General features: G+C 36.9%; 1 protein-coding gene, 1 non-coding gene and 1 pseudogene across 2 annotated transcripts; 1 reads left to right on the top strand and 2 right to left on the bottom strand.

Annotated features, from left to right (window-relative positions):
• Window positions 1-861: 861 nt before the first annotated feature.
• Window positions 862-7,474, bottom strand: GDF3 (growth differentiation factor 3). Its single transcript, XM_033118271.1, has 2 exons — window positions 7,200-7,474; window positions 862-1,772 (listed from the first exon to the last, which is right to left on the bottom strand). The coding sequence occupies exons 1-2, from the start codon at window positions 7,465-7,467 to the stop codon at window positions 946-948; spliced, it is 1,095 nt and encodes a 364-aa protein (XP_032974162.1). The 5' UTR covers window positions 7,468-7,474; the 3' UTR covers window positions 862-945.
• LOC117029535 (U6 spliceosomal RNA) lies at window positions 2,201-2,304 on the bottom strand. Its single transcript, XR_004424271.1, has one exon. It is a non-coding gene; the product is annotated as a U6 spliceosomal RNA (small nuclear RNA).
• Window positions 7,475-15,486: 8,012 nt separating the features above from the next.
• On the top strand, window positions 15,487-15,920 carry LOC117029326 (40S ribosomal protein S23-like; annotated as a pseudogene).
• The last annotated feature ends 7,299 nt before the right edge of the window (window positions 15,921-23,219 follow it).

Raw genomic sequence — 23,219 nt, 5'->3', positions numbered from 1 at the left:
TTCAAATCAAACTGGCCCGTGAGTGGGCAGGCCTGCCATTAAATACCACGAATGTATTAAACACAGACCCCAAATTAAAATCGATTTGTTAGAGTAAGGAAATCTGTCGGTAACAATACAGTTCAATTTAGAAGTCAAGTTAGCAATGCAGGAATTGTGATCAGGAATTGTGATCCGTTGAGCTTTTGATACACACTTGCAATAATGGAGAAGTAGCACCACCTTGTTATCAGTGGCTTTGTAAGGGAGTGGGATTATGTGAGAACTTTCATGATCGGCTTTATGTATTTCTATGTTTTAATATTCTATAAGCGATATTTTGTAAACTAAAAGAAAAAAACACTAAAAAATGATGCATTTAACAAGGCAAGCGCTTTTTAAAGATTAATTTTGTGTTCAAGAATGTGTATTCAGAGTTGCTACAATCTCTGTAGCCTCAATTTGTAAGGCATTCTCCTTACAAATTGCCCATATTCACCACTGCCAGACACTGAAGTCCTAGCTAGACAAATAAGAGAGTCAGCTTACACTTTTAACACTTTAATTCCATGTCTGAAATTTTTCTAAGGAGATATGGACAACACTACTCCACCACGGAAGTGCAAACAATACAATGGCCAATGATAAACATTTTCTTACATAAATTATGTATCTAAATAATCATATATAATACAGCCATTAAATTAACTATGTAGATGTTGGTCAGATGAAAAATAATTTCTATGATCATTAAGGTTTTGTGTGTGTGGTGTGTGTGTGTGTGTGTGTTAGTGTGTGTTAGTGTGTGTAATTAGGGACATCATCGATCATGAAGGATTTTCCAGGAAGACAAATTATAAATATAAATATATTGATATTTCAGATCCAACAGGTCATAAACCAGATAGATAGTTTTATTAAAAGCTTTACCTTAAGAATACTCCTTCGATTCCCTTTTCTGACAGCTTACCCACACCCACATTCATCAACTACCATGTCTTCATAATGTCGTAGAATGACATTGTCATCATTGTCCTGATATAGCATGGAAATGGGGGACAGTTTGGTGGGAATACAGACAGCCTGGGGAATCGTTGGGTCAACTACATGCATCAGTGCTTGCATGAAAGCATAATTGGAGCTGTTGAGGGCGGTGGTCATTGAGAAAGGACAATGTCCGTGGCAGTAATTTGCCATGAACCCTCTGGGGGCAATGATCCACTTGTGCCAACCCAGGTCCCGGAAGTTGATGAATAGCTGGTGAGGATGGCAGAGGTTTTTGCAAGAAGCGTTAGGGGCAGGGATGGCTGCCCTCCTTCTTCGGGAAGAAGAGTGGCACTGCTCCGGATTAAGGGTTACCACCAGCAGGGAAGCATGAAGACGGCTCAGTCTGGCACAGGTGGCCTCAAGCTGAAAATTCACCCCAGGGTCTCTGTCTCCTTTGACCAGTATCTCTAGGAACAAACCTAAGTTCTTCTGGGGGTTATTATTCCAAACCTTAGCCACATCCAGCAGGTTGAAGTAAAGGACACCCTGAGGCCAAGGTACTGACTGCAATACAAACATTTTACCTGGTTTAGGGATGGACCGGCTCCACATATGAGGCTCCTGAACCAGGCACAGAGATAATTCCAGTTCTGGTCCCAGGTTATAGTAAGTGTTGGGCCCCAAGTCCAGACCCAGAAGGGCCATTGTTAACTGCTCCGTATCTTTGACTGCAGACAGATTAAAGTAGAGGAGCTTCTGTAGGCAAGAGGAGTCCTTGGGAAGATTGTTGGAGTAAAGAACGAAACCTAGATGGGAACAGAGAAGTAAGCATCACATTTATTTATAAAAAATAAACATATTTTACTTCATTTTTATCTATATGATATAAATGTCACATGTAATCTGTATATCCACATATACAAAACAAGGGCAGAAAATAATCAGTTATACTCAAACCCTGCCATTTCAGAGGATTCATCTCACTTCTCCTTTAAAGCCAGAGGTTCTTTTTAAAAATTGATTTTTTAATTATAGCTGACATACAAAACTATATTAGTCAGTTGTACAACATAGTGAGTAGACATTTATAAACCTTATGAAATGACCACCACCATAAGTACCCATCTTACATCATACATAGTTATTACGATATTATTGACTATATTCGCTGTGCTGTACTTCACATCCCCTTGTCTAATTTTATAACTGGAACTTTGTGTTTCTTAATCCCCTTACAAATATGAAATGCTTCACAAATTTGTATGTCTTCCTTGCACAGCAGCCATGCTAATCTTCTCTGTATATTTCCAATTTTTAGTATATGCACTACCAAAGCGAACACAAGGCCAGGGATTCTTATCTTCACCTCCGCAGATCCCCAAGGGGTCCTGGACAGAATTTACAAGGCCCATGATCATGAATGGGAAAAATAATTACATCTTTATTTTTTCTAAACTCTAAATTTAATATTTCTTTCAATTATGAATATAGGTAATGAATCTCAATATTATCAGAGCCATGACACTAAACATGACAGTAAAAATTGTAGGTACGCTCATGTATTAAGTTGTTGCAAATATCTTAAAACACTTATGGCGGCCGGCCCGGTGGCTCAGGCGGTTGGTGCTTCGTGCTCCTAACTCCAAAGCTGCCGGTTCGATTCCCACATGGGCCAATGGGCTCTCAACCACAAGGTTGCCAGTTCAATTCCTCGAGTCCCTCAAGGGATGGTAGGCAGCGCCCCTTGCAGCTAAGATTGAACGCAGCACCTTGAGCTGAACTGCTGCTGAGCTCCCAGATGGCTCAGTTGGTTGGAGCGCATCCTCTCAACCACAAGGTTGCCAGTTCGACTCCCGCAAGAGATGGTGGGCTGTGCCCCCTGCAACTAGTAACAGCAACTGGACCTGGAGCTGAGCTGCGCCCGACACAACTAAGACTGAAAGGACAACAACTTGAAGCTGAACAGCACCCTCCACAACTAAGACTGAAAGGACAACAAATTGACTTGGAAAAAAGTCCTGGAAGTACACACTGTTCCCCTTCCCCAATAAAGTCCTGTTCCCCTTCCCCAATAAAATCTTTAAAAAAATAAATAAATAACACTTATGCTCACACTACTTGAATTTATGATAGTTATAGTCCCTTCCCTAAGTCTTGTTATTTGTTACATTAATAAGCATCATATATGTTACTATATACACAATTGTTTTTAAAATTTTTTATAAATGTATTTCAATGTTTAATTAATTTCTTTTGAAATTCTAAATATTTTATTTGAGGCATATAAACCATTATTCTGCGGAGGGGTCCATCGCTTCAACAGAATTGCCAAAGGGACCTATGGAACAAAAATGTTTAAGAACATCCTGGGCTATCAGGTGTTGCTGGCCAAAATGCAACCACTTAGACTGACTTCAGAACAAACTCTGATGGTTACTAGATGGGAAGGAGATTGGGAGGCTGTGTGAGAAAGGTGAAGGGTTTAAGAAGTACAAACTGGTAGTTACAAAATAACTATTTTGTAAAGTATGTATGTATGGGAAATGTAAAGTATGGGATGTAAAGTATGGGAAATATACTCAATAATATTGTAAAAACTATGTACAGTGTCAGATGGGTACTAGACTTATTGGGGGATAATTTCATAAATTATATAAATGTCTAATCACTACACTGTACACCTGAAACTAATATAAAATAATATTGAATGTAACTATAATTTTTAAAAAATAGTCATGGGGATATAAAGTACAGCAGAGGGAATATAGTCAATAATATTTTATGTTCAAAGTCTGATGGGTAATAGACTTATTGGAGTTATCACTTTGTGAGATATATAAATGTCTAATCACTGTGTTGTTTTGCACACATGAAACTAATAAAAAACAAACAAACTCCTGTCCAGCCAAGACTGGTCCTCCAGAAATCCCTTATTTTTTATCCTTAGGTAATTCCTTATCTAAAACCCACAGTTGTCAATGTCAACAATGTCTAGTGCTGTATTTCTGATGATCTGTCTCCCACCTCACTAAATCGTGAGGTGCAATGTGATTCTTCAGTTTCACCCCCTTCTCTCTATCTTTTGAAGTTGTAGATGTACTCTCCCTGTTTTCAAAGCTAACTTTGCTGCCTGTATTTTCAAACCTCACCTATTCCTCTAGGAAAAGACCCAATAGAGTATACTTTTACTTTTTTTTTTTTGGTATCTTCAATTTCTCCCTCTCCACAAATAACGTCTTTGGCCTAACGCCATCATTTTTTTTGGTAAGGTGGCTCCACCCTAAGTAGGAATATTCTAAGGTGATTCAGTTTGTGGAGAAATTAGAACAGAAACCCAAACATTCTAACCATCTCACCACAATGCCTCTTCACTTTCCAGTCTCATTTAAAAAAATAACAAAATTAAAAAGCATTTAAAATTACCTAGTTTCTCTTCAAGCCTACCTTATCATCTCTCCCTTTCTTTTCATTGACCATGTTTTTTAAAAAATCAGTCTACATTTGTTGTCTCTACTTCTTACCTTATACCCTTCTGTTATTTCCCAACTCTTTCACCCTTTCTACTCCAGGGAAACATCTTTCTTAAAGGTTGTCAGATGCAAGGATGTCATCACAGTACTTATCTTTCTCAACCTCTTTGAACTGTTGATTTCTCCTATTTACTGTTCTAATTCGAATATACTGGTCTTCCTTTTTACTCACACTTCTAAAGCACATTCCTTAGGCATGAAAACAAAACTCAAAAGCTGGAATGGAAAATATGAACAGATTTGAAAGCAGGAAAATGAAAAACTTCTATATTCAAAAGAACACCATTAACAAAACTAAAAGTACAAAGAATAACCAAGAGTACTTGTCATGTGCATAATGAGTTAAAACCCATGACTATACAGAGCTTTTCCCATGATAAGAGGCCATACAAGTCATTAAGAAAAAGAAGAATCCTCAATAGGAAAAGGGTCATAATGTATAGGCAACTATTTGAAAAATAAAGATGAATGATTCATTATCCATTTGAAAATTCATCATTCTACCTTGTTAAAAAATTAAAATTAAAACAATGAGATCATGTTTTGCTACCAGATTAACAAAAATTAAAAACTATTAGATTGGTGCAAAAGTAATTGCAGTTTTTGCAATTTTTTTTTAACCTTTTAAACTGCAATTACTTTTGCACCAACCTAATAAGTGTTGTTATTTAGTAGGCATCCAGTGTAACATGGATAAGTAAATACTTTGTCATACCTATAATACTAGAATGAAATACTATGCAGCAATAAGAATGAACTACAAAGACACACACAACATGGGTAAATCTCACATATGTAATGCTGAGTGAAAGCAGACACAAAAAAGGATACATTCCACATTTCCACTTATATGAAGGTCAAAAACAGGCAAAACTAATATGTAATGTTAGATGTCAGGATGGAAGTTACCCTTTTAAAAAAGTAGTGATTAACCAGAAGGGGACATGAAGAATTCTCCGGGGTGTTGGTCATGTTGTTTCTTGATCTGGTGCTGGTTATTCTGTGAAAATTTCTTGCACTGTGCTCTATGATTTACGCACTTTTCTTAATGTGTGTTATACTTCAATAAGTTTCTATTTTTAAAAATATTGCTGTCAGTTGTGGGTAAATGAGAATTCTCATACATTCATGGTGGGGTATAAATGTTGGAGGATATTTGCTATATATCAAAAGTATAAATGTGCCACTCTTTGATCCAATAATCCCCTTCTAAGAATTTATCCTAGGGAAATAATAGAAAAAATGCACACACACATAAAAAAATGGATGTGAAGCTGCACTATTTATTATATGTCTATGCCCATCAAAGAGCATCAAGTACAAAAATTATAGCATGTCTATACAATGGAACATCATGGAACTATTAAAATGAGCATACATTGACTATTTGTGTTGACTGTACAAGATGTTCGTAATACTAAAGGAATGTATAGCATGATCCCATTTTTTAAAAAACGTTACAAATTTATATGTACACAAAGAAGACAAGTCTGGAATAATATACATCAACTATTAATGATGTTTTTTCTCTAGGGGAAAGGTTAGGGAAGAATGAAGGTGAGATTATGTTCTCACCTCCCCCGCCCCCCCCACCCCCCCACCCCCGCCGACCCCCATCATTTGTTAGGATTATGATCATCACAAAAACCAAGGTTTTTCCATTAGGGAGGGAGGGAAGTAACCTCAGTTGTTTTCTACTCTCTCCATGGAAAACCCTTTAAACTAGCTTCCCTTACCTCTTAACCTTCCTCCAGAAAATTTCCCTGAACCCCCACTCCCAAGGCCCTGAGCCTCTAACATAATACTTAGTACGATGTATATATGGAACTCATCTGTTCGTCTATCTCCCTTCTATAAACTCTTAAAAAGCAGAGTTTTATCTTTAATCTCTATATTCTCATGGCCATACACAGTTCACAGCACACAGTACGTACCAAATAAATGGTTCTTGGACAAATAAGTATTTAAACTTAATTTCCAATTACTATGAAACTAACCAACCAGCACTCTCAATTCTGCCTCTGAACCCCCTAGGAGGCTATATAGAAATGCAGATTACAACACCCATCTCTGACTTTAAATAAGAATTGGGTGGTAGAGTAAAAGGCAGGAGCAGGTCTGAAGAATCAACTTTTACCAGGTGACCTTGGTAATTCTGTTGCGTGGTCAGTTTGGCAAATTATTAAATAGTATTCACTCAGACCTTTATATAAAGAGTATGACAATGGCATATATTATTGCCAAGTATTCGTATACCAAGAATAGCCTTTTCCATCCAACAAAAGTAGTGGGGAGGTATGGAGAAGAGAGGTTAAACTCAGGGGCAAAATTTTTATCCCCTGCTTGCCACACCAAAAGGTACCGATGCCCAAATTATGGGCTAGAGAGTGGGAGACTGACCCCTAATTCCATCCTCACTCCTCCCACCGACATAGTAGCACAAAGCTGTTGGTTCAGAAAAAAACCTATTTTGCATCCTGACTGTCTTCGCACACTAGCTGTATGATCTTGAATAGGTTACAGGGTATCTACTGTGTGAGCCTTCCTCCCAGGATTGTTGTTGGGATTAAATGAGATAAAATACATAAAATACCAGCATAAGGCCTTCTTTGAACCCCTCAGTAACAGTTCCTGCCCCTTCTTTCCTTTCTCCACACCATCCAATGCCAGATTTGTCTCTAGGAAACATTCCAATAGCCTTACCTTGATCAGGGAGAAGTCGAAGTATGTTCCCACGGACTCCCAGCTCCTTAACGGAGCATAAGTCTTGGGAGACTCCAGTGGTGGCTGCTGCCTCTCGATCCTGGAAAATTTTCTTCATGATATAAGGCACAGGTTGGAATTTCTGGGGTGAAGGCATCTTGTCTAAGCCCGAAAATTGGAGAAAGACATGTTCTTGAAATTGGAATGTCTGGCCCAAGGCCAGAGTTAACAGGAGGCCAAGAGCCAAGACCGGCAGGGAAGGAAGCATGGCCTCTGAACTGAGACAAAGCCGGCTGAAAGCTCTCTAAAGACAGCTCTAGCGCCCGATTTTCTAGCAATTCAGGTGCTGCTAATTTATCTGATGTAAGATAATCAAGCGTGAATTGCTCTCTTCCCAGCTCCTCAAAGGCAATTGGATGTGAAAAGACAGAATTTTTTTCTCTTCCTTAGCTCTACTGTTCCAGAAAAACTGTTCAGAAAACAAAGATTATTAGTGCATGGACCTAACTCTACAACATTCAGAGGTTTTTCAGCAGTAGACAGAGTGGAAAGAAGACATGCATTTATTCACCTCACAAACATTTATTAAGCATCTATTATGTGCACCTATTATGAACATAGTAATAAGTAATTCAAAGTCTTGTCATTCATAGTCTAATTAGACAAATATAGGTAGATTTCTATTAGACTATATCCACAGCGATATAGGAAACCAAACCAGGGAGAAAGAATTCCTCCCAAGGAAGGTGATCTACACTCTCCATCAGTTTTCAGCTCTAAGAGGAACTGAATTTTTTTCATCTAACTTTGCCTTTACTGACCAAAAGTCAAAAGTCAGACTAACGGGGTTCACTCTGGTTCCATTACTTATTAGCTATCTGACATTCAGCATGTCACTTAACCTTCTTAAATTTTTGTTTTCTCAACTGGAAATAAAAACTGATCTAACTTGCCATAGGAATCTGATAAGATGATGTGTTTAAAGTGCTCAACACAATGCCTGCCAAAAAGTGAGCACACATAGAGTTCCCAGAGGAGATACCTTCAGAGTTTAAGCAGACATTTTCAGTAAGGCATTCCGGCATTCAGGGCTGAAGGAACTACGTGTGGAAAGGCATGGAGGTTTTTGAGAAGTTTAAGTAGGGCAGCATCTATCAATTTTTGTTTTTGTTTTTTGTTTTGTTTTGTTTTGGCCGAACTAGTATAAGATTTTCAAATGCTATAGAAGAATTAGCTTGTCTATTGCCAAAATAGTTTTCAAGCTTTTTGAGAATAGGCACTTTATCATTTTAATTATTTTATACCACCTATTATAAGAACTTGTCTCCCCCACAGGAAAATCAAAATGTCATATGAAATATATAATAGTTTCCTGTCCAATCTTCAGGATAAAATCTAAACTCTTTAACCTGGAATTTAAGGACTTTCTTAGTTTGGCACCCATATTCCTCTTCAGCCTCATTTCCTACCTCCCTCCTTCATCAGTGTTAATGTTCTAATGATATTGACATAGTTCTCCTATGAGCTCATTTCATCTCAGAGCCTTTGCACAGACTAAGTTCAAAGGTCACTTCTACTGCAAAGACTTTCTTGACTCTCCAAAATAGATTTTGATGCTTCTTCTTTCTCCCACTGAGCCTCGAGGGGGCATCCATTATAGCACTTATCATAGTGCATTACACTGTGTTTTGCCTACGTTCCTCCCAGACAATACAGTTGTTAAGGACTGGAATCATGACTTTTCATCTAAGTATCTCTACTGTGTCTTTTCCTCTAAGCATCTCCACTGTCGAGGAAAGTAGACATTCAATAAATATATGTGCAGTAAATAAGAATGAATTGGCGTTATTTCCAGAGGTCTTACTCTACTAGATAGCCAGGTTTTCTCTATTCCCATTTCTCCTATCTTCTCCTACTTGCATCCCAATTAACACTTTTAATCTACAATCCCCACCTGTTTTCAACAATAAGTGTGGGCTGCATTTTGATTTTCTTTACTTTTCCTGACATAAAGTCAGAAATCAGACTAACTGGTTTAAATTCTGGTTCAACCACTTATTAGTTGTGTGATCTTGGGCAAGTCACTCAACTATAGATGGAGAATAAAACATTCCTTGCTAAGGTGCTGAGAGGATCTGATGAGATAATGCATATGCAATGCTCAGGACAATGTCTGCCAAATAGTAACACTCAATAAAAGTTAGCTAATACTAATTATTATTATCATCACTATTATTTATTAAAGTAGAGTTTGATCAAGGTAAAGAAAGCAATAATTGAGAGTGTACAGTCACCTAATATGACAGAAAAAGCACCAGATCAGGAATTGGTGAATCTGAATTAATTTAGGCTCCTCCATGTGATTTAGGGCAATTCACTCAGTCTTTTATGATACATGCTCAGGCATGGAAAAAGAAATTTGTTTTTTACAGTAGTGAAAGAACAGTTTATTAGAAGCAAAAGTACACTCCAAAGAGATAGGAGCAGGCCCGAGCAACAGAGTGGCTCAAAATACGTCGTTATTAAAAGAGAAAGAATACTCCAAAGGGAGCAGGCCTGAGCAAAAGCATGGCTCAAAAAGGCCAGAAATCTTTTTTAACAGAAGGATTTGAACGGTCTGAGATGTCATTAAGGGCCTCCTTTGGAGCTCCCTTACTTTACCTAAAATCACAGGGTTGAATTTTATTTTCTTTAAGGGTTCTACAAACAAAAACATTGTAATTCTGGACTTTCAGCCCAAATTAAGAAAATCAAAGTGAGGCAATATGACTAAATAGTATAGAACTGGTTCTGAAGTGATGGTCTTAGATTAAAATCCTAGCTCTATTACTTACTGGCTGTGGGTTCTTGGACAAATTGTTTTTTGGGCTTTAGTTTTCTAATCAATAAAATGAGAAATATATTAGTCCATAAGAGTTATTGTGATCATAAGCATCAAAAATATTCAGTAGTAAAAAAAAAAAGATTTGTCTATCCAATTAACAAAATGGAAAAAAAAAAGACAATAACTTGTATAGATGAGGAAATAAGGAAACAAGTATTGTTATACTCAGTTCTGGTATGCATTAATACAACTAACTTATCTGGAGGAAAACTTTGCAATATATATTAAAAGTTTTTAGGGGCCGGCCCAGTGACTCAGGCGGTTAGAGCTCCATGCTCCTAACTCTGAAAGGCTACAAGTTCAATTCCCACATGGGCCAGTGGGCTCTCAACCACAAGGTTGCCAGTTCGATTCCTCGAGTCCCGCAAGGGATGGTGGGCAGCGCCCCCTGCAACTAAGATTGAACACGGCACCTTGAGCTGAGCTGCCGCTGAGCTCCTGGATGGTTCAGTTGGTTGGAGCACGGGCTCTCAACCACAAGGTTGCCAGTTCAATTCCTCGAGGCCCGCAAGGAATGGTGGGCTGCGCACCCTGCAACTAGCAACGGCAACTGGACCTGGATCCGAGCTGCGCCCTCCACAACTAAGACTGAAAGGACAACAACTTGACTTGGAAAAAAGTCCTGGAAGTACACACTGTTCTCCAATAAAGTCCTGTTCCCCTTAAAAAAAAAAAAAAGTTTTAAAACTATTCACATCTTTCTTATACGAAGTACCGAGAATAGTCAAATTCATAGTGACAGAAAGTAAAATGATGGTTGTCAGGGGTTGTGGGAAGAGAGAAGGGGCATAGGGAGTTACTGTTTTATGGTTACAGAGTTATGCTTTGCAATATGAAAACAGTTCTGGAGATCAATGGTGGTGATGGTAGTACAATGTGAATATACTTAATGCCACTGAACTGCACACTTAAGAATTATTAAGATGATAAAGTTTATGTTATGTGCATTTTGCCACAATTTTTAAAAATAAATTTAAAAAATACTCATGTCCTTTGATCAGCAATTCCACTTCTAGAATGTTATTTTAAGCCACAAAAATATAAGCTACAAAAGGACAGGGACAAATAATGGATTCTTGATAAATATTTGTTGAGTGATTTAAGTAATGGGAGTGAACAAAGTATTATACATTGATTCATTTTAGCATTATTTATTATATATAAAACAACCCAATTGTATAATAATAAATACATTATAGAACATCCATAAGTTAGATTATTACTTGGTCATAAACAATGTTGTAAAAGAATGTTTAGGGTGGCTGGTTAGTTCAGTTGGTTAGAGCATAGTGCTAATAACACCACGGTTGCCGGTTCGATCCCCGCATGAGCCACTGTGAGCTGTGCCCTCCTTAAAAAAAAAAAAAAAGTTTAATGACATGGAAATTTATCCATGAATATTATTAAGAAAAAAAAGCAGATTTTAAAACAACATGTAGAAAATAATTCAATTTTATAAAAATATGCGCAGAAAAAAATTTGGAGATTGGTACCAAAACATTAACAATGGCTATTTCTTAATAATTTTTTGCAAATTTCTATATTTTTCAAAATTCTCATAATTACTTATTATTTTGATCATCAGAAACAAGTTAAACAAACAAAACAATAGAGTCCCGACCACTGAAACACATGACTTAAGTGCTCCTGCCAGTCAATGAACAGAACAGAACCATAATGAGTGTCATCAATGCATTAACAATTTGAGGATGACATAACTGTCAGCCTAGAGTTGGCACAACTGTTACAGAGAGGTCTTGCTAGAGATAAGAAATGGTGGTGGCTGATAAAACACAAAAAATTGTCTTTAATAATTAACACACACACTCACACAACCCCTCACTGGCATGTAAGTCATGTGCTCCATCATCTTTAAACATAATAATAGTAAGCCATAGACCTAGTGGGGACATAGAAATAAAAGTTGAGAAGAGTCCCAGAATTAAGGAAAACTCATTGAGATTTTTCCACACTAATTATAACTCACACCCTGGTGACTATTCGCACCTCTCTTACTAGTTTTTAGAGAGGACAGAAATGAGCACAGTCATTGAGAGATTATTCAAATAAGTAGAGTAAGAATTTGCTGAGTGCATCTACAAAGCTAACACATTAAAAATAGGTTTTCAGAAAGAAAATTTTTAAAATTGAGGTGGACATCAAGGGAAAAAAATGGAAATTTTTCACTTTCTTAGATGTATTTTACTGTTAAGTATGTTATTTATTTATAATTATGTTTAGGACGTGGGTGAATGGCAAGAACTAGAGTCTGAGCAGGAGTAATAATAATAGTACGCTGGAGGGAAAAACCCAGAAGATACACAGGGTTAATATTAGTAGTACTCATATATCTTCTGTAAGACCTCATCCTTGCCATTTAATAGCTTGAGCATATTATCATATTGCCAAAAATAAAAACAATAATAAAATCCCTTAGAATCACATTGATGACTATACAATAATATCACTTTGTGTTAATGTACCATATTTTACTTATTTAGGATTTTTTCTTTTTATCTTTAGACACTAAACAATGTGCTTAGCTGCATTTCATAACATGCCAAGTATATTTTAGCTGCATTTCATATTATGTTCTTATTAAGTTACAAGTCTAATTATCAATTCAATGTACATAAAGACTGTTAAGGGTCTTAATTCTTTTGAATCAATCATTTTAGATAATGTATCAATTCATACTGGCAGCAATAGTGAATGAGAGTTGAGTTTTAATAATAATTCTGCTAGCCTGGGATATCCTCTTTCCTTCTTTCCTTTTTAAAATGAGATGTAAATGATAGATCTTTTATATCTTATTTTGGACTTCTTTAATTACTAAGGTTTGATTTTTTTTCCAAGCCTTTTGTATATTCCCTTAGATGTGTACATTTCTGTTGTTCACACCCTTTTGGACTATAGTAAATGCACCTCTTATTTAAAAAGGAGCATTTTCAGGTAACAGTCAGCATCAGGTAATCAGAAACCCCCATTACAGGGTTTTGCACCTTCCATGTAATGATCACAAATTGAGGTTTAGATGTTCTGATGAGATTTCTAGGCACTGTCACCTCAATGGTGCACCACTCAAAGTCCCCTGAAACAAAAGCTACTCAAAATGTGGTCCATAGACCTACACGCTTATCTGCAAATTGCTTGTTCCTTGAGGACAACAGTGCAAAAAATAAAAGTGTTAAGCAATGTTTAAGCAATTTGACAAAGGAATGTATGTCAGGTGAATCTATTATTTTTAAAATGGGACTTATATTTTGTACATTTTCAAATTTTGATTTTTTAAAAATTATGTCTTATAAATGGTTTGGTCCATGATTGGAGATTAAAAGAAGCTAAACCTTTACCATAGACAGGTTGAGAAGCACTATTCTAAAATATTTTTTGACTCAGTGTATTAGTTTCCCATTGCTGCTGTGAAAAATTACCACATATTTAGTGCCTTAAAACAACACTAATTATTATCTTATGAGGGGAGCTAATGCAGTGCTGATACATAAAGAGTTAAAATGAACAGAAGAAGTCTAAGCAGGGACTTGGTTAATCAGGAGGCACAAATAGAGAATTCCCAAGGGGAACTTATCTAAACTAAAGAAACAAGTAGAAACCATCTGTCCTGGGAACAGGGATTTATCTATAGGTAGGAGGACAGTCGAGGCCTAACATTAGACACTACAAGATTACTTTATATTTACTGTCTCAGTCTTTTGATGTAACCTCCCTGTCTTTGTACACATAAAAGAGAGCTGTAAAACAAAGCAGGGGCAGCAGTCTAATGAGAACTGCTAGCCCTCCCGATCCCATCTTTGTCTCTTGTCTTCTTTTTTCTCAATCCTCGCTCCCCACTTCAGGACCATTCGTCTCGTCGGCAGGCTCCGACAATCTTACAGTTCTGGAGGTCAGAAGTCCAAAATACGTCCTATGGGTTAAAACCAAGGGCCGGCCAGATGGCTCAGGTGGTTGGAGAGCCATGCTCCTAACGCCGAGGTCGAGCTCCTCTCCTTGGACCTACGTTTGCTGCCGTGAGTGGCTGATAGCCCCCGGGGGAGCACAAGGTTCATAATACCAGCATGGGACAGGGAGCTGTGTCCTACACAACTAGAATGAGAAACAACAGCTTGAACCAGAGTTGGGGTGAGGGAGGCGGGAGAAGTGGGGAAAAAAATCACAGGATAGGTAGAGCTGTGTTCTTTCTGGAAGCTCTAGGGGAAAATGTGTTTCTTTGCCTTTTCCAGATTCTAGTGGATGCCTGAATTCCTCTACTAGTGACCTCTTCCTCCATTTTCAAATCCAGCAGGGTAGCATCTTAAAATATTTCTGACTCTGATCTCCTTCATCCACTTGTAAAGACCTTTGTGATTACATCACTTCAAAACAGGAAAATCTTCCCATCTCAAGACCCTCAACTTAATCACACCAATTAAAGTCCCTTTGCCATGTTAGGTAACATATTCACAGGTTTGGGGTTTAGGATGTGGACATCTTTTGGGAGGGTGCTATTCAGCCATAGTTTCAGCCTCCAAAGCCACATTCTTAAATCCTCCTTCAGAGAGCAATAGGGGTTCCTGGTTACACCAGACAGACTTGTTTTCCACAAATACACGTGTCAGACCATGGTCCAAGTGGTAAGTATTTACATGATTTGGTCCTGGATGGTAAACAAACAAATAAAAAACACCTGTTGCTTTTCATGAGTTTTTTTTTTGTTTTGTTTTGTTTTTTTTAACTGTCTCAGGTGCTACCCATTAAATCATCTAAAATCACTTTATCTATTTGCCTGTCTGGAAAAAGTTGACGAATAATACTAGAGGAAGATATCACACCACCACCATGTAACCCAAAGCCAAAAAGTTGTGGGAACTCTTATCAGAATTTACCAAACTTTATCACCATTTCAAGGGGTTTTGTGTGTGTATGTGTCAATTATTAAAGACAACTTTTTGTGTTTTATCAGCCACCACCATTCCTTATCACTAGCGAGACCTTTCTATAACACAATGCTATAGTTTGCGTATCCACACCACTCAACTTCTTCCTGATTAGAGCTACCTTAGTATCTGCTCTTAGTATCAATCTCTCCATTCATTGTGATTCCCTTTAGTTTGAAGCTTTTTTATTTTTCAAGGACCAGCAGACACTAAATAAGGTAGTAATTCTCAACTGACATTTAGATATTTTTTAAACAATTTTCACAATTACAAACAATGCTGGAGTAAATTACCTTATACATATCATTTCTTATGTTTGACAGTGTAAATGCCTAAAAGTAGGATACTTATAGAAAGCTTTGCACTTGTTTTATAAGTCCTTTATAAAGCTTATATTTTGACATATAATCTAAAATACTCTTCCAAAAGGTTGTACAGCCCTTTTGTTCAGGCCTGTGGTGATGGCAGGATGGGCAAGTGTCATGGTGTTTGTACTGCCCAGAAGCTCCGGAGTCACAGACGAGATCAGAAGTGATATGATAAACAGTACAAGAAAGCCCATTTGGGCACAGCCCTGAAGGCCAACCCTTTTGGAGGTACTTCCCATGTAAAGGGAATTGTGCTGGAAAAAGTCGGGGTTGAAGTCAAACAGCCAATTTCTGCCATCATGAAGTGTGTCAGGGTCCAGCTGATAAAGAATGACAAAAAAAAATCACAGCCTTTGTATCCAATGACTGTTGTTTGAATTTTATTGAGGAAAATGATGAAATTCTGGTTGCTGGATTTGGTCGCAAAGGTCATGCTGTTGGTGACATTTCTGGAGTCTGCCTTAAGGATGTAAAAGTAGCCACTGTCTCTCTTTTGGCCTTGTCCAAAGGCAAGAAGGAAAGACCGAGATCTTAAGTTTTGATGGTGAAAACACACTAGTAATAAATTTTCATATGCCAAAAAAATAATAATAATAAATAAAAGGTTGTGTTACATCCTGTGGTGTGGGATATAAACTTGATGCCATGGAAGCCTCTTAAGTATTCTGCTAGTCATGCTATCCAAGAGGTCATAGGACAGAAAGTCTCACCAACAAATTAAGATGCTCAAATCATATTTACTGAATCAATTGGAAACATAGTGAGAATCAAGGCGAAAGAGATGGAGTAGGTTAACACACTTAAAATGGGGTGCAAAGTAAGGTGGATGGACCATACTACCTGACGCCTGGGTTACTCAATGTTCATATGTCTTTTCTCTTACTCTCCCTCTCTGCCTTTTCCACTGATGGTAGTTATGAGGACCAGAGTTGACCTTTGAGCAAGGGGGCTCAGCAGATGCCTAGAGCCAATATATACTTGCTCTGTCAGAGACATACAGGGGCAAGTACACCTGTCCACAACTATGGCTACCATTTAGCCTTCTGGGGCAGAGCTCAAGTGGGAACAGAATGGAACCCTAATGGGTGTCATCAATGAGTTAACAATTTGAGGATGACATAGCTGTCAGCCTAGAGTTGGCACAATTTCTATGTATACTTGATCTTTCCATCCCCTTCTAACTAAAAGTATCACTTTTGTTTGTTCCATTATATATGCCATTTATTCTATGACCTTTAATATGTCTCACAGATTACAAATTACTTGATATTTAGCATCTAATGAATTCTGCCTACATCTCACAGGCCTCTTATTTATAAATTATGTACATATAACACTTCCTGTGAGTCTTGTCCATATCTCATAAGCTATTATAAGTTATACTCACGTATACTTAAATTATGTACTGTAAGTTATTTATAAGATACTATCTGGTGATTGGGTTTGGGACATGCTAGCCCAAAATATGACAGCTTGGCATATTGAATATTTTAAGCTGAAGGAATTTGAGAAAACAGCAGAAACAGGAAGGTCACTCTGACCTTTCCCCATCTTCCCCCAGAAACAGGTCATAAAACCCTCATGTGAAGGTCTCCTCCCTATACATGGAGGAAAGCAGCATCCTTATCTCCAAAGACAAAGGGACGCCAAGAAGAATCTGAACAAATAGGCCTTGCTCAGTTTCCCCCAGTTAACTACACGTACCTCATACTCCTTAACCTGTCATATATATGCCTTCAACCTTAGCATAAAAATACTCAGGTCTATTTCTTCAAGTCTTCGTTTCCTTATGAAGCCTCCCGTGTCACATAAAACTTATATTAAATAAATTTGTATGCCTTTCTCCTATTAATCTCTCTTTGTCAGTTTAATTCTCAGACTCAACCAGGGACCCTAAAAGGTCAAGAAAATTTTTTCCTCCCTTACACTCTGCTTAACACTGCTTATTGGTTTCATCCATCCTAATTTTTTTTTCTATAACACAAGTCAATATTCTCAAATAATATAGCACTCATTGCCAATCTCTCTAACAGTACATTTAAGTGCCGTTTTCCCCCACCACACACACTGACAACTGCTTCACCAATCTTGCTTTTGTTTGGGGTTTTTTCCCCCAATCCATTAGAAAGACATGATTGTTTTTATTTAATTTTATTGAACATTTAACACATTCACACTTTTTCGTATATTTCACAGCTATTTGAACTTCTTTTAGAAATTCCTTTACCCATTTTTGACTCAGATTATTCAGCTTTTAAAGTTTAAATTGAGGAATAATTAACAACCTCTTTAGATATTAAGAACTTTCATCTGTCATATTTGTAAAAAAAATTTTCCCGATTTAAATCAATCTTTCAACATTGTTTAAATGGTTTTTGCCACTTGGGAATGTTTAATTTTTATTTGGTCCAGTTTTGAAAACTTTTATGGTGTTTGATTTTTGCTTCATGCTTAGACTTCTCCCACCGTGAGAATATAGATTGCCACCCATATTTTCTTTGTAATGTATAGTTTAATCTAATGTGACATTAAGCAAGTGAATTAACAGCTCTGTGATTCAATTTTTTCATCTGTACAAAAATGAGAATACATCCTCATAAAGTTATGAGAAATAAATGTGTTGCTCCATTGAAACACTTAGAATAGTTTCATTGCACTTAAATGCACAGTGTTCTCTTCATTACCCCTGCACCAACATCACACAATTCTGACCATTTCAAGTATCCTACTTGGGTTCTTGAAAGTAAATATTGTTTAAAATATATTCAAACCATAGAAAATAGGAGAATAAAAATAACCACATCTGCAAAGATAACCACTGTTAGCAGATTAGTGATTATTTCTCCTATATTTATATTCCTATGGTGAATAAATATACAAATAAAAAGAATTGTTATTTGATTTATATAAAAATGGAGTTATATTACCGTGTTTCCCTGAAAATAAGACTTAGCTGGACCATCAGCTCTAATGCGTCTTTAGGAGCAAAAATTAATATAAGACCCGGTCTGATACTATATTATATTATGTAAGACCTGGTCTTATAAGAAAATAAGACCGGGTCTTATATTAATTTTTGCTCCAAAAGACGCATTAGAGCTGAGGGTCTGGCTGGGTCTTATTTTTGAGGAAACACAGTATATATATTGCTCTGCCTCAAATTTTGTTACTTAACAACATCTCTGAGGCTGCTCTACCCAAATATTTAGTTCCTTCTCTTTAATGGCAATATCTTATTTAATTCAATAATTTATTTAAGTGTTTCCAATTTTTCATATTACAAAAGTCTTTGTTTCTTAAGAGAGACCTCAAGGGGGTTTTGCTGCATGGGAATCATTCTACATTTCCCAGGCTAGGTTCTCTCCCACTCTCCGAACACATTTCCTTCTTTCCTCAAACTTCTAACATCTCCTCACTCATCCTTACTCTCAGCTTGCTTCCTGTTTCCCTGAGAAAATTGAATCAGTTAAGAGAACTTCCAAAGTCTCCCATAACCACATGGACCCACATATGCACCCACACACTGGGCCTTCCTATTACTGTAAATGAACTATCTAAAGCCCGTCTCTTGGCTTGCGTACTGACTGCATCTCTCTTGCTTATCCAAGTCATCACTCAGCAACTCTCTCCCTTCAACCTCACCCATTTTTCCCTTTTTACTGGATCCTCCCTAGAAGTAGACAAACATGCTGTTATTTTTCCAATCTAAAATATTTTTTAATTCTTTGATTCCACTTCATAAATTGCCTACTAATCCATTTCTACTCTCCTTTGCAGAAAACTTCTTAAGGTCGTTGATCATATTTACTGTCTCTGGTTCTTATTCTTTTACTCTATAACACTGCTTTTGCCCAGGTCACCAATGACATTCACCCTGTTGTCAGCTTTCATCTTACTTTACCCCTCAGCAGCATCTCACATGGTTGATCACTCATTCTTACTTTCTATGCTTAAGTAGCTTCCAGGCTAGTTCTTTCTCTTGGTTTACCATCTATCTCAATGGTCACTCATTCTCAGGCTCCTTTTCTGGTTCCTCTTCTCACTGGCCTCTTACAGTTGGGTGTCCCAAAATTCCGACCAAAGGTCTTTTTCCTTCTCTAATTACATTTGCTATCTTGGTGAGCTCATTTAGTCTATGGTTTCAAATACCATACATATGCTGATGATATTCAAATTTATATATATGGTAGCTCAGACGTCTAAATTCCAGAACCCTTTACTTAGCTGTTTATTCATCTCCTCTTCGGAGTCTAACAAGCACTGTAAACGTTTATATTCTCCCACAAGGAATTCCTGATCAACACGCCCTGCCCCTCTGCATCCCTAGCTGCAGGCTTATCTGAGTCAGCTAATGCCAACCCTGTGCTTCCAATTGTTTAGGACAAAGCCTTGGAATTATCCTTGATTCCTTTCTTCTTTTCATTCCCCATATTCAATTCATCAGGAAATTCTATTGGCTCTATCTTCAAAATATTTTCAGAATCTGTATTCCATGGCTCCTACCTTAATCTGAGACACTATTATTTTTCATCTGATTTAAATCGTAAACTCTAAACTTGATGGAGAAACTGATCTAAAATGGTTCCCTGCCACGTGGAACTGACCTAAAATGGTGGCCCGAGCAGAGAGAGACGTCCCCAGCCTAGGCCCCAGCCCACTTCCGCATAACCCCCTCCAAGCCACACCCCGAGCCAATCACCAGACAACATCTACCCCTTGCCCAACTCAAGGAAGTCCCCAACCCATAAAAACCTGCTCAAAACCTTTCTAGGGGCTCAGTCTTTTGGGAAGGATCCTGCTGAGACCGCCCGCGTAATAAAGCTAACACTCCTAACTCTCTGAGTGCCGCTTGGGTTCTTTCCTAAGGTCCTGGTATCCCTGGTATCCGTAACAAACTGACCTCTGCTTCCAACCTTGGCCCATCCCCATCCTCACTAGTCTATTTTCAACACATCAGCCAAATTATTTAAAAGTATCAGTTAAGTCATTCATTTATCTGCTCAAAACCCTCCACTGGCCCTCTATTTCATTCAGAGGAAAGGTCAATGTCTACACTATCCTATCTGTTCCCTCACCTACTAATTTTGCCCCTTGCTCCTCTGCTCCAGCTGCACTGGTTTTGCTGCTACTCCAATTTTTCATTCATAGCATGTATCTTCTAACATACCAATAATTTCATTCATCTGTTCAACAAATATTGGTGCTAGGAATTGTTTTAAGAATTTGGTATGTATAAGTGAACTAAACAGAAAAAAATACCTGACCTCATGTAACCTACATTCTAGTAGATAAGAAAGTCAGTATACAATAAATATAATAAATAAGTAAATATTATTTATTGAATAAATAAATGGACATATCTTTGAGCACTTATAAAAGCACTTTTATAGAACCAATTTCTAGAAATGGAATTGTTGGGTCAAAGAATATGCACATTTTAAGGTTTTGTACAATATAACCAAATTGTTAATCAATAACTAACATGAAAAATTGGTCTAGCAAACTTACGTACACATACATATATTCATTCATAAGTATTAGTCATGTGAGTAGCAACTGTCTTTTCTGAGTCTGGCCTGTAACTTAATCTGAGAACATGTCTTTCTTTTCTATTTTATGAAGTGCTGGTGAGAGTAAATGGTGGTATTTTTTTCATTAATGAGCTGACTGGGGAAAAAAATTGTAATTTTTTTGTGGAGAGAAATGGAAAATGCTATTGTCTAAGAACCAGAGACTTTGAGAATCAAGTCTGAGAACCACTGACTTAGAATATTTGGTATTATCATGTTTCTCTTTCATAATTAGGATGGATTTTAAAAATTAAGACTATTTAATCTTATCAAAGAAATTGCTACCTTTCATCTATAAATTTATCTACTCAGAATATTTTCATAATCAGAATAGCCTACCTCAAAGTATTAGACATATGTAAAAACTAATCCAGGAATAAAAATACACATAAGCATATAGCAATAGGATATTATATACTCTAGACAGGGTAAATAAATTATAAATAAAAAATATTTAACACAGTAAAATAACTGCATAACTTAAAATTAGATGAAAGATAAAATAATATTACATTATAAAACTTTGTATTTAATATTTTCTAAATTATGATTAAGAAACAGGTTCTTCAATGGCAATTTAAATTTTAAATAAATGTTTGTGAATAATTTCTCTTCTGGATAACAGATTTGTAAATCTTCTTGGCTTCTCCAAAGGCAGAGATAATAAAATATTAATGCTTAAATGTCCAAGTTGTCCATCCTATCTAAAAGACTACCCTTAAAGTCAGGGCCTAGAGCAGGGGTGTCCAAACTTTTTTCAACGGTTTTCACCAAGGGCCATATGCGGTAAAATACACAAACAGCTGGGCCACTCACTCGAGGTGAAGTACGTATTGCCTCACCTGGTTTATTTAAGTAAAGTAAATATATTTTTGCAATTTGCTGCGGGCCAATTAACAATGGATTGTGAGCCGCAGTTGGCCGGGGCTGCAGTTTGGACACCCCTGGCCTAGAGCAAAGCTAATAAAAGTTCTCCTTTCCTCCAAGGGTATAAATTTGCAGTTGATAAGGATTGGTGGGTCATGTGTATTGCCTTGGATAACAATGTTTTGTAAGTCTTGCATTCTCAGATAACAAATCCTTAAAAGTATTTTTGTTTAAGAGGGTCAGAGACAGTAGAAAAGATGTTGCTCATGATCTTTACTCCTGGGATTAACTTCTTTGACCACTTTGGATTTAGGAGCTCCAAGTTTCTGTGCTATTTTAAAACCAGTGGCAGATTTACAAGTTTTTAAGAAAGAGGAAGAAAAAACAAAAACCCAAACAATCATGGAAACAAATGTACTAATTCTTTCTGAATACTTGTGACTTATCATATATGAGAATATAAAATATACATGCCCAAGTGGCAACAGAGGCCACTTCTTTTCATTGATGGTTTAGTCTCTTGAGGTTCATATGCACCCCAAGGTATTTTATAGCTAGTGATGTGGAGCTATAGCACTTTACTTCAAGATGTATATTTTAATCACTTGTTCTCAAAGTCATAAGTTCAATATTGACATTCTTCCTGACTTGAAATGTATTCATATCCTAGCAAAATCTCTATAGTACAGGACTTCACTCATTAGTGAGCTACCATTGGCTGAATGGAAGATGAAAGATATAATAATATATCCCATGGGATTCTGAGTCATTATATATACATAATATGTGTGTATATATATGTGTATATATACATATATGTGTATATATACACACATATATAAAATATATGTATAATATCATATACATAATTATATATATCATATATATATGATATATATATATATATATATATCATATATATAGTAGGGTATCAAAGACTAACAACGCACATATGCTAGATGGATGATCCTATCTTCAGGAAAGGTAACCACTATAGGGCCTCCTATCTATTCTCTCATATTACTCTCCTATAGTCCATAACATTTGGCTTCTTAAAAGGCCAGCTTAGTGTTGTACATAACTTGGGTGTTAGAAAACCTAAATTATCTCCTTGAGAGGGGGTTTCGCTTGCATGGTATTATTACAAACCCCTATGCGTATTGTTAACTGGTTCTTTAACCCATTTAAACCAAACTCATAATGCTTTTGTACCATTAATATGATTTTTTTTTCTTTCTTTCTTTCTTTTTTTTAATAAGGAGGTCACAGCTCACAGTGGCCGGGGCAGGAATCGAACTGGCAACCTTGGTGTTATCAGCACCACACTCTAAACAACTGAGCTAACCAGCCACCCCTAATATGATTTTCTAATAAGTTCTCAGATCAATATTTCCCCC

This window comes from Rhinolophus ferrumequinum, chromosome 10 (assembly GCF_004115265.2).
Source record: "Rhinolophus ferrumequinum isolate MPI-CBG mRhiFer1 chromosome 10, mRhiFer1_v1.p, whole genome shotgun sequence".
NCBI lineage: Eukaryota > Metazoa > Chordata > Mammalia > Chiroptera > Rhinolophidae > Rhinolophus > Rhinolophus ferrumequinum.
The sequence above is the reverse complement of the archived record's forward strand: the minus strand, read 5'-3'. Positions and strand labels throughout refer to the sequence as shown.